The following is a 12,960-nucleotide window of genomic DNA, read 5'->3' as shown; positions in this document are numbered from 1 at the left end:
TCAGCAGAAAGTTATCTCCATTACAGAAGCATATATTGCTTCTGAACCTAGTTTTCTCAAAAGCTAGAGAATTCCTTCAAAGACCTTATGACTTCACAGTATCAGTGGGTTAGTGTGTCATTCTCAAGGGTCTGTGGCCCAGCCCTTCTGGAACCTTCCTTTAATTCCTTAGATATAGGAGTGACAGAGTGGCACCTTCTACTTGATGCCTGAGTTTTCATTTTACAATTTTCTGCTCCAATTTTCTCAGAGTTTGTCATCCCAACCCCTTCTCTTGGCTGTCTGGCTCCACTGAATGGTACCGATTTTCTGTATTTTATTTCTTTTTAATTTTCTTATTTAACAACTTCCTAGTTATTTATTTTAAGATTACATTTTTCTCATCTCTCCTGACTCCATGCACATACATGCATGATATGCATGTATACACACACACACACACGGAGGTCAAGGGACAACTAAGAGAAATGTTTTCTCTTTCTATCATGTGACTCTCCCTGGAATTAAACTCAGGCTGTCATTCTGGGAAGCAACTGCCTTTACTTCCTATATTAAATTCTCATTCAGCTATCTTGTATGGCTTTTGCCTCCTGGCTACACTCTAAAGCAGTTTATATTCTTAGCCAAAGCCATCCCTGTGACAGTTTCTTTCTTTGGAAAATGGCACCAAAAGGCCTTTCTATAGACCCTGCCTTGCTCAAGCAAAAATCTTGACGCCATTGCTTATTTTTCTTTCTTTGTGAGTGCTTTGCCTATGCATACGCACAGCATGGCCCTTTGAATGAGAATGACCTTCAGGAACTCAATTATTTGAATACTTGGTATCCAGTTGGTGAAATTGTTTGGGAAGGATTAGGAGGTATACCTTTGTGAGAGAAAGTATGTCTCTGGGGTATATTAGTGTTCTCTAGAGTAACAGCATGTATAGATGAATCTCTCTCTCTCTCTCTCTCTCTCTCTCTCTCTCTGCCTCTTTGTATCTATCTATCTATCTATCTATCTATCTATCTATCTATCTATCTATCTACCTATCTATCTCTATCTATCTATCTATCTATCTATCTATCTATCTATCTATCTATCTATCTATCTATGAATGTTTTTCAGTTTGTGGTTCAGCTAATCCAACGATCGGTGGCAATGAATGGAAAGTCCAAGAATCTAGTAGTTGTTCAGTTTAGCTGGTCTTCAGTATATGCTAGAATCCTGAAGAAGTAGGCCTAATGCCAGGGAAGAAATGGATGTCCCAGCAAGGCAAGAGCAAGTAGGCCAAGGGCAAAACTTTCTTTCTTCTGTGTCCTTTATAGGATTCCAGTAGAAGGCAAGACCCAGATTTGATCTGTATTAAAGAGCTGGATTTACCTAAGAGATCTGAATTAGTAGTAGATCTTCCCATGTTGAGTGAAGCAGAAATCCCTCACAGATGAGGCATGTCCTCTACTTTTGGGTTATAGGTAATTCCAGATATAGTCAAGTTGACCACCAAGAATTACCGTCACACTGGAAGGCAGACTTGTGCCATTTGGAATGTGTTCTCTGCTTTCTGTTTGTGGTTCAAGTAGGCTCTCAGCTAATGCTCCAGCCCCTGTCTGCCTATCTTCCACCATGTTCCCTGCTGAGATGGTTCTCCCTTTGGAATTGCAAGCCCCAGATAAATCTTCTACAAGGAGTTGTAGTGGTTTGAATGAGAATGACCCTATATAGGCTCATGTGTTTGAATGCATGGTCCCTAATCAGTGGGACTATTTGGGAAGATTTAAGGAGGTATGGCCTTGGATTTAGAGAAGATGTGTCACTGGGGTTGACTTTTAGGCTTTCAAAGGCTGTGACAGGCCCAGTCACTTTCTCTCTGCCCGAGATCATGGAGCACATCTGCACCATGCCTGACTTCCTGCTACCATGCTTTCTGCTGTGATTATCATGGATTAGCATGTAAAATGTAAGCAGGCCCCCAACTAAAAACTTTCTCTTTTATTTTCCTTGGTCATCATGGTGCTTTCATCATGGTGGTAGAAAAGTAACTGATATACTTGACGAGTTCTTTGTGTTCATGGTGCACATTTTTTCACTCTGTTTTGAAAAGTTCCTCTGTGTGTATGTGTGTGTGTAGGCCGGAGGCCAGGAGACAACTTTGGAGATATTTTTTTTCAGCTGCTACCTGCCTTTTTTTGGAGACAGGGTCTTTCACTGGTTGAAACTCACTAAGTAAGCTTGACTGGCTGACCACCGAGTGCCAGGAATTGACTTGTCTCCACCTCCTCTGCCCTGGGATGCCAAGTGTTAACCATCACAAATGGCTTTATTTTTTTTTTTAAATGTGGGATCTGGGAATTAAAATCATGTTCACGTCTCCAACATCTTAACTCACTAAGGTATCTTCCCACCTTCCAATCTCCCCTTTCACCTAGGTAATGAACATTAATTTTTAAATGCTGTAGAAGAAACACATTCACACAGATGGTTTTCTGATCTCCCAGACCAGTTGTTCTCATCTGTTTCCATAGGTTATAAAAGCAGGTTGTTCACAGCCATTCATATGCATTCATATACAGCCATTCATAGAGCCACACTGCTTCTGCCCATCAAGGCATCCCTGATACCTGATAACTCTTCCTGTTGTGATGGACACTCGAGTGTCCATCGATTTTGTTGATTTTGTTTTCCATGTATCTCTTCAGATTTGTGAGTTGATTTCACAGCACAGGTTCCTCTTCTGACTCACCAGAGCCTTCCTGGCTGGGAGTTACCTTTCAGACCAAAGCCTTGTTTGGATCCTTTTATGTTTCCTGACCTCAGGATCTCACAGAGGATGGGAGGAGACTTAATGGGGAATACAGCAATCAGAATGTATTTCCTGGAGGTGAATTGGAGGCCTATATTTTCAGACAGACCTATACTGCCTCACAAGTCTCCTGAGTACCTTGGGCTAGGTGTCTCTCAGGAAATCTTGCCCTGAGTACCAGCAACTAGCTGCTATGCTTCTCCCTGACCAAACCCACCAGTGTTTGAGATTCCGAAGCCTGAGTTGGGCTGTAGTATTGCAAGCAAAGTGAGCGGGGGGAAAAAACACAAAACAAAACAAAAGAAAAATTAGTAGTTGAAAAATCAATGAAAATTCCAAGGAAAATCGTTTTTTAAAATTGTCATTATAAGCTAGGCAGTGGTGGTAGACAGTTCTCTGAGTTTGAAGCCAGCCATGGATGCATATATATATATGTATATGTGTATATATATGTGTGTGTATGTGTATGTATATGTGTATATGTATATTTATATATTTGTATATTATAGGTATATTAATATATTTGCATACATCATAAAATATATGCATACACATATCAAGTAAATTTATATATATGTATGTATATATTGAAGAAACACTCATTTAAGTAGAAAGTGAAAAGGAGCATGACCCAGAAGGATGGTCGGTATGGTGAAAACAGTGCATCAGAACAAATAAAAAACAAAACAAAACAAAACTGAAAAACCCATCCTTGGTTTTGGTTACATTTCTAGTTCTCTCCACTGCATTCATCTCACAAAGAAAGCAGACCGAAACAACCCCAGGGACTTCTTTCATTTCTTTTTTATCTTCTAGACAGATTTGACCCAAGGTGGACGTTTTCTCGGAGGATAAGATGTATTTTCCTTCGGCTCAGAATTTTACCTTTTGGATCGTATTCCACACACGCTCCTTATCATTCTTCCTTCCTTCAAGGGTGTCCATGGCGTCTGCCATTAGTGACTGCAGCTGTGATACCAAGATAAAAATTATCAGCATGGAATTCATACAGAAATAACTTCTCTAAATACACAGATTAAAACCTAATTAAAAAATCATTTGTATGCTGATGGTTTTATTACTCATATTCCTCACAATGAAGATGGCCACCTCGACTCTGCTCCAGTCATGGCTGAGGATTGCTGCACGCAGAAGCTGTTGAAACAACGGAAAGAGTCTTCCTGGAAGTTTGTAGGAAGCGTATAGGTTTTAATGCAGCAAGTGCTGATGTTTTGTTAAAAACAGATCTGGGCTGTAAAGAATGACGGCGGAAGTTAATTCTCTCAGGAAATGGCATGTAGTACATGAATGTGTTTTAGTATTTTCTCCTGAGGCTAATGTATCATAATTCTCGGCATCATGAAAAAGCTCTCCAGAGGACAATACTCTAACTGCGATGTTTTATTGCCTCTTAAAACAATCTCGTTCATTTAAACTCTTTTACTATTGTTAACGTTTTGAAATAACTATTTTCTTCTTGGTTTTTTTCCTTTCTTTTGTTTTAAATGTCCCTTTGAATCTGCACACTTTACCTACCAAAAAGCCATCTGCTATATTCCAGTTGAAAAGAATATGATGAACTTGGAGTTGTGGGGTGTGCCTGTCATCCCTGAACTTGATGAGTGGAGGCAGGGGGATCGGGAGCTCAAGACCAGCCTCAGGTAGTGGTGAGTTGGGTCTCCTTGAGACTTTTGTCTCAGAAGAAATGAACATCAACGACCAAACAGCCAAAGGACAGTCATGGCAGTGGGGAAACTGAGGCAGGAGGAAACCAAGTCCAAAGCTCCACTAAACAAGATAGTGAGGACAAGTTTCAGAATGGGTGGGTTGCATCCGAACACGGGATCCTGAATGGTTAACCCTTGGATGATCTCCCTGGCGCTGCAGAGCAGAATCACTCTAAAGGCCTCTGTTGAACAGCCTCTGTTTTCACCGTGCCCTACCAGGCCAGGCTGGGGCTTCCTTTCTAAGGCTGACCACACTTGGAAAGTAAAATCCATGACATAAAGTGATGAAAGACGCAGATGGCTCAAATGGTGGGGCTGTACGTGCACACCCATATGTCTGTGTGTCTATCATCTGTCAGTCTGTCTATCCATCTAGCTACCTACCATTTAGTCATTTGTCTGTCTATCTTTCTACGTTTTGGGAGTGTATAAAATATAAAAACATCCCACGAAGTACCATTTTATAAAGTGTAAGCTACTGAACAGATTGTACACTTGGAAGACATGTCAGTGATGCTGGTTTTGAGTCCTTGGTGCACATTTTGAAAACTAAGCATTTCTGGGGTAGGGAATCCACACAGGTGGGAGGCCTTCTACAGGGAATTCTGCTTTGTTCTTTCATTTAAATCTTGAATGTGCTTTTTGAGAAGATAGGACCAACATTTTCCTTTCTAAATTAGCATTTTCTTTGCTTCTTTTATCTTTTTTTTTTATTAACTTGAGTATTTCTTATATACATTTCGAGTGTTATTCCCTTTCCCGGTTTCCGGGCAAACATCCCCCTCCCCCCTCCCCTTCGTTATGGGTGTTCCCCTCCCCACCCTCCCCCGATTGCCGCCCTCCCCCCAACAATCACGTTCACTGGGGGTTCACTCTTAGCAGGACCCAGGGCTTCCCCTTCCACTGGTGCTCTTACTAGGATATTCATTGCTACCTATGAGGTCAGAGTCCAGGGTCAGTCCATGTATAGTCTTTAGGTAGTGGCTTAGTCCCTGGAAGCTCTGGTTGCTTGGCATTGTTGTACATATGGGGTCTCGAGACCCTTCAAGCTCTTCCAGTTCTTTCTCTGATTCCTTCAATGGGGGTCCTGTTCTCAGTTCAGTGGTTTGCTGCTGGCATTCGCCTCTGTATTTGCTGTATTCTGGCTGTGTCTCTCAGGAGCGATCTATATCCGGCTCCTGTCAGTCTGCACTTCTTTGCTTCATCCATCTTGTCTAATTGGGTGGCTGTATATGTATAGGCAACATGTGGGGCAGGCTCTGAATGGATGTTCCTTCAGTCTCTGTTTTAATCTTTGCCTCTCTCTTCCCTGCCAAGGGTATTCTTGTTCCCCTGTTAAAGAAGGAGTGAAGCATTCACATTTTGATCATCCGTCTTGAGTTTCATTTGTTCTAGGCATCTAGGGTAGTAATTCAAGCATTTGGGCCAATAGCCACTTATCAATGAGTGCATACCATGTATGTCTTTCTGTGATTGGTTTAGCTCACTCAGGATGATATTTTCCAGTTCCAACCATTTGCCTATGAATTTCATAAAGTCGTTGTTTTTGATAGCTGAGTAATATTCCATTGTGTAGATGTACCACATTTTCTGTATCCATTCCTCTGTTGAAGGGCATCTGGGTTCTTTCCAGCTTCTGGCTATTATAAATAAGTCTGCGATGAACATAGTGGAGCACGTGTCTTGTTTATATGTTGGGGCATCTTGTGGGTATATGCCCAAGAGAGTCATAGCTGGATCCTCAGGCAGTTCAATGTCCAATTTTCTGAGGAACCTCCAGACTGATTTCCAGAATGGTTGTACCAGTCTGCAATCCCACCAACAATGGAGGAGTGTTCCTCTTTCTTCGCATCCTCGCCAGCATTTGCTGTCACCTGAGTTTTTGATCTTAGCCATTCTCACTGGTGTGAGGTGAAATCTCAGGGTTGTTTTGATTTGCATTTCCCTTATGACTAAAGATGTTGAACATTTCTTTAGGTGTTTCTCAGCCATTCGGCATTCCTCAGCTGTGAATTCTTTGTTTAGCTCTGAACCCCATTTTTTAATGGGGTTATTGGTCTCCCTGCGGTCTAACTTCTTGAGTTCTTTGTATATTTTGGATATAAGGCCTCTATCTGTTGTAGGATTGGTGAAGATCTTTTCCCAATCTGTTGGTTGCCGTTTTATCCTAACCACAGTATCCTTTGCCTTACAGAAGCTTAGCAGTTTTATGAGATCCCATTTGTCGATTCTTGATCTTAGAGCGTAAGCCATTGGTGTTTTGTTCAGGAAATTTTTTCCAGTGCCCATGTGTTCCAGATGCTTCCCAAGTTTTTGTTCTATTAGTTTGAGTGTGTCTGGTTTGATGTGGAGGTCCTTGATCGACTTGGACTTAAGCTTTGTACAGGGTGATAAGCATGGATCGATCTGCATTCTTCTACATGTTGCCCTCCAGTTGAACCAGCACCATTTGCTGAAAATGCTATCTTTTTTCCATTGGATGGTTTTGGCTCCTTTGTCAAAAATCAAGTGACCATAGGTGTGTGGGTTCATTTCTGGGTCTTCAATTCTATTCCATTGGTCTATCTGTCTGTCTCTGTACCAATACCATGCAGTTTTTATCACTATTGCTCTGTAATACTGCTTGAGTTCAGGGATAGTGATTCCCCCTGAAGTCCTTTTATTGTTGAGGATAGTTTTAGCTATCCTGGGTTTTTTGTTATTCCAGATAAATTTCCAAATTGTTCTGTCTAACTCTTTGAAGAATTGGATAGGTATTTTGATGGGGATTGCATTGAATCTGTAGATCGCTTTTGGTAAAATGGCCAATTTTACTATATTAATCCTGCCAATCCATGAGCATGGGAGATCTTTCCATCTTCTGAGGTCTTCTTCAATTTCTTTCTTCAGAGTCTTGAAGTTCTTATTGTACAGATCTTTTACTTGCTTTGTTAAAGTCACACTGAGGTACTTTATATTATTTGGGTCTATTATGAAGGGTGTCATTTCCCTAATTTCTTTCTCGGCTTGTTTCTCTTTTGTGTAGAGGAAGGCTACTGATTTATTTGAGTTAATTTTATACCCAGCCACTTTGCTGATGTTGTTTATCAGCTTTAGTAGTTCTCTGGTGGAACTTTTGGGATCACTTAAATATACTATCATATCATCTGCAAATAGTGATATTTTGACCTCTTCTTTTCCGATCTGTATCCCCTTGACCTCCTTTTGTTGTCTGATTGCTCTGGCTAGAACTTCAAGAACCATATTGAATAAGTAGGGAGAGAGTGGGCAGCCTTGTCTAGTCCCTGATTTTAGTGGGATTGCTTCAAGTTTCTCTCCATTTAGTTTAATGTTAGCAACTGGTTTGCTGTATATGGCTTTTACTATGTTTAGGTATGGGCCTTGAATTCCTATTCTTTCCAGGACTTTTATCATGAGGAGGTGTTGAATTTTGTCAAATGCTTTCTCAGCATCTAATGAAATGATCATGTGGTTCTGTTCTTTCAGTTTGTTTATATAATGGATCACGTTGATGGTTTCCATATATTAAACCATCACTGCATGCCTGGGATGAAGCCTACTTGATCATGGTGGATGATTGTTTTGATGTGCTCTTGTATTCGGTTTGCCAGAATTTTATTGGGTATTTTTGCATCGATATTCATAAGGGAAATTGGTTTGAAGTTCTCTTTCTTTGTTGGGTCTTTGTGTGGTTTAGGTATAAGAGTAATTGTGGCTTCATAGAAGGAATTCGGTAATGCTCCATCTGTTTCAATTTTGTGGAATAGTTTGGATAATATTGGTATGAGGTCTTCTATGAAGGTTTGATAGAATTCTGCACTAAACCCGTCTGGACCTGGGCTCTTTTTGGTTGGGAGACCTTTAATGACTGCTTCTATTTCCTTAGGAGTTATGGGGTTGTTTAACTGGTTTATCTGTTCCTGATTTAACTTCGGTACCTGGTATTTGTCTAGGAAATTGTCCATTTCCTGAAGATTTTCAAGTTTTGTTGAATATAGGCTTTTATAGTAAGATCTGATTTTTTGAATTTCCTCTGAATCTGTAGTTATGTCTCCCTTTTCATTTCTGATTTTGTTAATTTGGACACACTCTCTGTGTCCTCTCCTTAGTCTGGCTAAGGGTTTATCTATCTTGTTGATTTTCTCAAAGAACCAACTTTTGGTTCTGTTGATTCTTTCTATGGTCCTTTTTGTTTCTACTTGGTTGATTTCAGCTCTGAGTTTGATTATTTCCTGCTTTCTACTCCTCCTGGGTGTATTTGCTTCTTTTTGTTCTAGAGCTTTTAGGTGTGCTGTCAAGCTGCTGACATATGCTCTTTCCTGTTTCTTTCTGCAGGCACTCAGCGCTATGAGTTTTCCTCTTAGCACAGCTTTCATTGTGTCCCATAAGTTTGGGTATTTTGTACCTTCATTTTCATTAAATTCTAAAAAGTTTTTAATTTCTTTCTTTATTTCTTCCTTGACCAGGTTATCATTGAGTAGAGCATTGTTCAATTTCCACGTATATGTGGGCATTCTTTTCTTATTGTTATTGAAGACCAGTTTTAGGCCGTGGTGGTCCGATAGCACGCATGGGATTATTTCTATCTTTCTGTACCTGTTGAGGCCCGTTTTTTGACCAATTATATGGTCAATTTTGGAGAAGGTACCATGAGGAGCTGAGAAGAAGGTATATCCTTTTGCTTTAGGATAGGATGTTCTATAAATATCTGTTAAGTCCATTTGGCTCATGACTTCTCTTAGTCTGTCTATGTCTCTGTTTAATTTCTGTTTCCATGATCTGTCCATTGATAGGAGTGGGGTGTTGAAATCTCCTACTATTATTGTGTGAGGTGTAATGTGTGTTTTGAGCTTTAGTAAGGTTTCTTTTACGTATGTAGGTGCCCTTGTATTTGGGGCATAGATATTTAGGATTGAGAGTTCATCTTGGTGGATTTTTCCTTTGATGAATATGAAGTGTCCTTCCTTATCTTTTTTGATGACTTTTAGTTGAAAATTGATTTTATTTGATATTAGAATGGCTACTCCAGCTTGCTTCTTCCAACCATTTGCTTGGAAAGTTGTTTTCCAGCCTTTCACTCTGAGGTAGTGTCTGTCTTTTTCTCTGAGGTGTGTTCCTGTAGGCAGCAGAATGCAGGGTCCTCGTTGCGATTCCAGTTTGTTAATCTATGCCTTTTTATTGGGGAGTTGAGGCCATTGATGTTGAGAGATATTAAGGAATAGTGATTATTGCTTCTTGTTATATTCATATTTGGATGTGAGGTTATGTTTGTGTGCTTTTCTTCTTTTTGTTTTGTTGCCAAGACGATTAGTTTCTTGCTTCTTCTAGGGTATAGCTTGCCTCCTTATGTTGGGCTTTACCATTTATTATCCTTTGTAGTGCTGGATTTGTAGAAAGATATTGTGTAAATTTGGTTTTGTCATGGAATATCTTGGTTTCTCCATCTATGTTAATTGAGAGTTTTGCAGGATACAGTAACTTGGGCTCACATTTGTGTTCTCTTAGGGTCTGTATGACATCTGTCCAGGATCTTCTGGCTTTCATAGTCTCTGGTGAAAAGTCTGGTGTCATTCTGATAGGTCTGCCTTTATATGTTACTTGACCTTTTTCCCTTACTGCTTTTAATATTCTTTCTTTATTTTGTGCGTTTGGTGTTTTGACTATTATGTGACGGGAGGTGTTTCTTTTCTGGTCCAATCTATTTGGAGTTCTGTAGGCTTCTTGTATGCCTATGGGTATCTCTCTTTTTAGGTTAGGGAAGTTTTCTTCTATGATTTTGTTGAAGATATTTACTGGTCCTTTGAGCTGGGAGTCTTCACTCTCTTCTATACCTATTATCCTTAGGTTTGATCTTCTCATTGAGTCCTGCATTTCCTGTATGTTTTGGACCAGTAGCTTTTTCTGCTGTACATTATCTTTGACAGTTGAGTCAATGATTTCTATGGAATCTTTTGCTCCTGAGATTCTCTCTTCCATCTCTTGTATTCTGTTGGTGAAGCTTGTATCTACAGCTCCTTGTCTCTTCCTTTGGTTTTCTATATCCACGGTTGTTTCCATGTGTTCTTTCTTGATTGCTTCTATTTCCATTTTTAATTCCTTCAACTGTTTGATTGTGTTTTCCTGGAATTCTTTCAGGCATTTTTGCGATTCCTCTTTGTAGGCTTCTACTTGTTTATTAATGTTTTCCTGTGTTTCTCTAAGGGAGTTTTTCACGTCTTTCTTGAAGTCCTCCAACATCATGATCAAATATGATTTGAAACTAGATCTTGCTTTTCTGGTGTGTTTGGATATTCCATATTTGTTTTGATGGGAGAATTTGGCTCCGATGATGCCATGTAGTCTTGGTTTCTGTTGCTTGGGTTCCTGTGCTTGCCCCTTGCCATCAGATTATCTCTAGTGTTACTTTGTTCTGCTATTTCTGACAGTGGCTAGACTGTCCTATAAGCCTGTGTGTCAGGAGTGCTGTAGACCTGTTTTCCTGTTTTTTTTTTTCAGCCTGTTATGGGGATAGTGTGTTCTGCTTTCGGGCGTGTAGTTTTTCCTCTCTACAGGTGTGCAGCTGTTCCTGTGGGCCTGTGTCTTGAGTTCACCAGGCAGGTCACTTGCAGCAGAAAAGTTGGTCTCACCTGTGGTCCCGAGGCTCAAGTTCGCTCTCGGGGTGCTGCCCACGACCTCTCTGGGGCAGCAGCAACCAGGAAGATCTGCGCCGCCGTTTCCGGGAGCTTCAGTGCACCAGGGTTCCAGATGGCATTTGGTGTTTTGCTCTGGAATCAGTAATGTGTGCAGAGTGCAGTCTCTTCTGGTTTGCCAGGCATGTCTGCCTCTCTGAAGGTTTAGCTCTCCCTCCCACGGGATTTGGGTGCAGAGAACTCTTCTTCTTTTATCTTAGAGGAGCCTTAGTCTTCTAAAACCAGCTATACCATGGCCTTTAAAAGCAATACTTTTACCATAGTGTTGACTGCTTCCTGGATGGCTGAATGAACACAGTCTTTTTTATTTTATTTTATTTTATTTTATTTTTTTTATTAACTTGAGTATTTCTTATTTACATTTCGAATGTTATTCCCTTTCCTGGTTTCTGGGCAAACATCCCCCTAATCCCTCCCCCTCCCCTTCTTTATGGGTGTTCCCCTCCCCACCCTCCCCCCATTGCTGCCCTCCCCCCAACAATCACGTTCACTGGGGGTTCAGTCTTAGCAGTACCCAGGGCTTCCCCTTCCACTGGTGCTCTTACTAGGATATGTATTGCTACCTATGAGGTCAGAGTCCAGCGTCAGTCCATGTATAGTCTTTAGGTAGTGGCTTAGTCCCTGGAAGCTCTAGTTGCTTGGCATTGTTGTTCATAAGGTGTCTCGAGCCCCTTCAAGCTCTTCCAGTTCTTTCTCTGATTCCTTCAACGGGGGTTCTATTCTCAGTTCAGTGGTTTGCTGCTGGCATTTGCCTCTGTATTTGCTGTATTCTGGCTGTCCCTCAGGAGAGATCTACATCCGGCTCCTGTTGGCTTGCACTTCTTTGCTTCATCCATCTTGTTTAATTGGGTAGCTGTATATGTATGGGTCACATGTAGGGCAGGCTCTGAATGGGTGTTCCTTCTGTGTCTGTTTTAATCTTTGCCTCTCTATTCCCTGCCAAGGGTATTCTTGTTCCCCCTTTTAAAGAAAGAGTGAAGCATTCACATTTTGATCATCTGTCTTGAGTTTCATGTGTTCTATGCATCTAGGGTAATTCAAGCATTTGGGCTAATAGCCACTTATCAATGAGTGTATACCATGTGTGTTTTTCTGTGATTGGGTTACCTCACTCAGGATAATATTTTCCAGTTCCAACCATTTGTCTATGAATTTCATAAAGGCATTGTTTTTGATAGCTGAGTAATATTCCATTGTGTAGATGTACCACATTTTCTGTATCCATTCCTCTGTTGAAGGGCATCTGGGTTCTTTCCAGCTTCTGGCTATTATAAATAAGGCTGCGATGAACATAGTGGAGCACGTGTCTTGTTTATATGTTGGGGCATCTCGTGGGTATATGCCTAAGAGAGTCATAGCTGCATCCTCAGGTAGTTCAATGTCCAATTTTCTGAGGAACCTCCAGACTGATTTCCAGAATGGTTTTACCAGTCTGCAATCCCACCAACAATGGAGGAGTGTTCCTCTTTCTCCACATCCTCGCCAGCATTTGTTGTCACCTGAGTTTTTGATCTTAGCCATTCTCACTGGTGTGAGGTGAAATCTCAGGGTTGTTTTGATTTGCATTTCCCTTATGACTAATGATGTTGAACATTTTTTAGGTGTTTCTCAGCCATTCGGCATTCCTCAGCTGTGAATTCTTTGTTTAGTTCTGAACCCCATTTTTTAAATAGGGTTATTGGTCTCCCTGCGGTCTAACTTCTTGAGTTATTTGTATATTTTAGATATAAGCCCTCTATCTGTGCTAGGATTGGTAAAGATC

At 40.7% G+C, this 12,960-nt stretch overlaps 1 protein-coding gene across 6 annotated transcripts in view; it reads right to left on the bottom strand.

Moving 5' to 3' along the window:
• The window catches only part of Spata16 (spermatogenesis associated 16), a 378,162-nt gene that overhangs the window by 53,728 nt on the left and 311,474 nt on the right, over nt 1-12,960 (bottom strand). For all 6 annotated transcript variants that reach the window (NM_001432380.1, NM_001432377.1, NM_001432378.1 and 3 more), the window contains 1 exon segment: nt 3,668-3,751. In NM_001432380.1, coding sequence (NP_001419309.1) covers nt 3,668-3,751 — 84 coding nt within the window.

Source organism: Rattus norvegicus, chromosome 2 (genome assembly GCF_021556685.1).
Source record: "Rattus norvegicus strain SHRSP/BbbUtx chromosome 2, alternate assembly SHRSP_T2T, whole genome shotgun sequence".
NCBI classification, from domain to species: Eukaryota; Metazoa; Chordata; class Mammalia; order Rodentia; family Muridae; genus Rattus; species Rattus norvegicus.
Note: the sequence above shows the minus strand (reverse complement) of the source record. Positions and strands in the feature narration are given on the sequence as shown.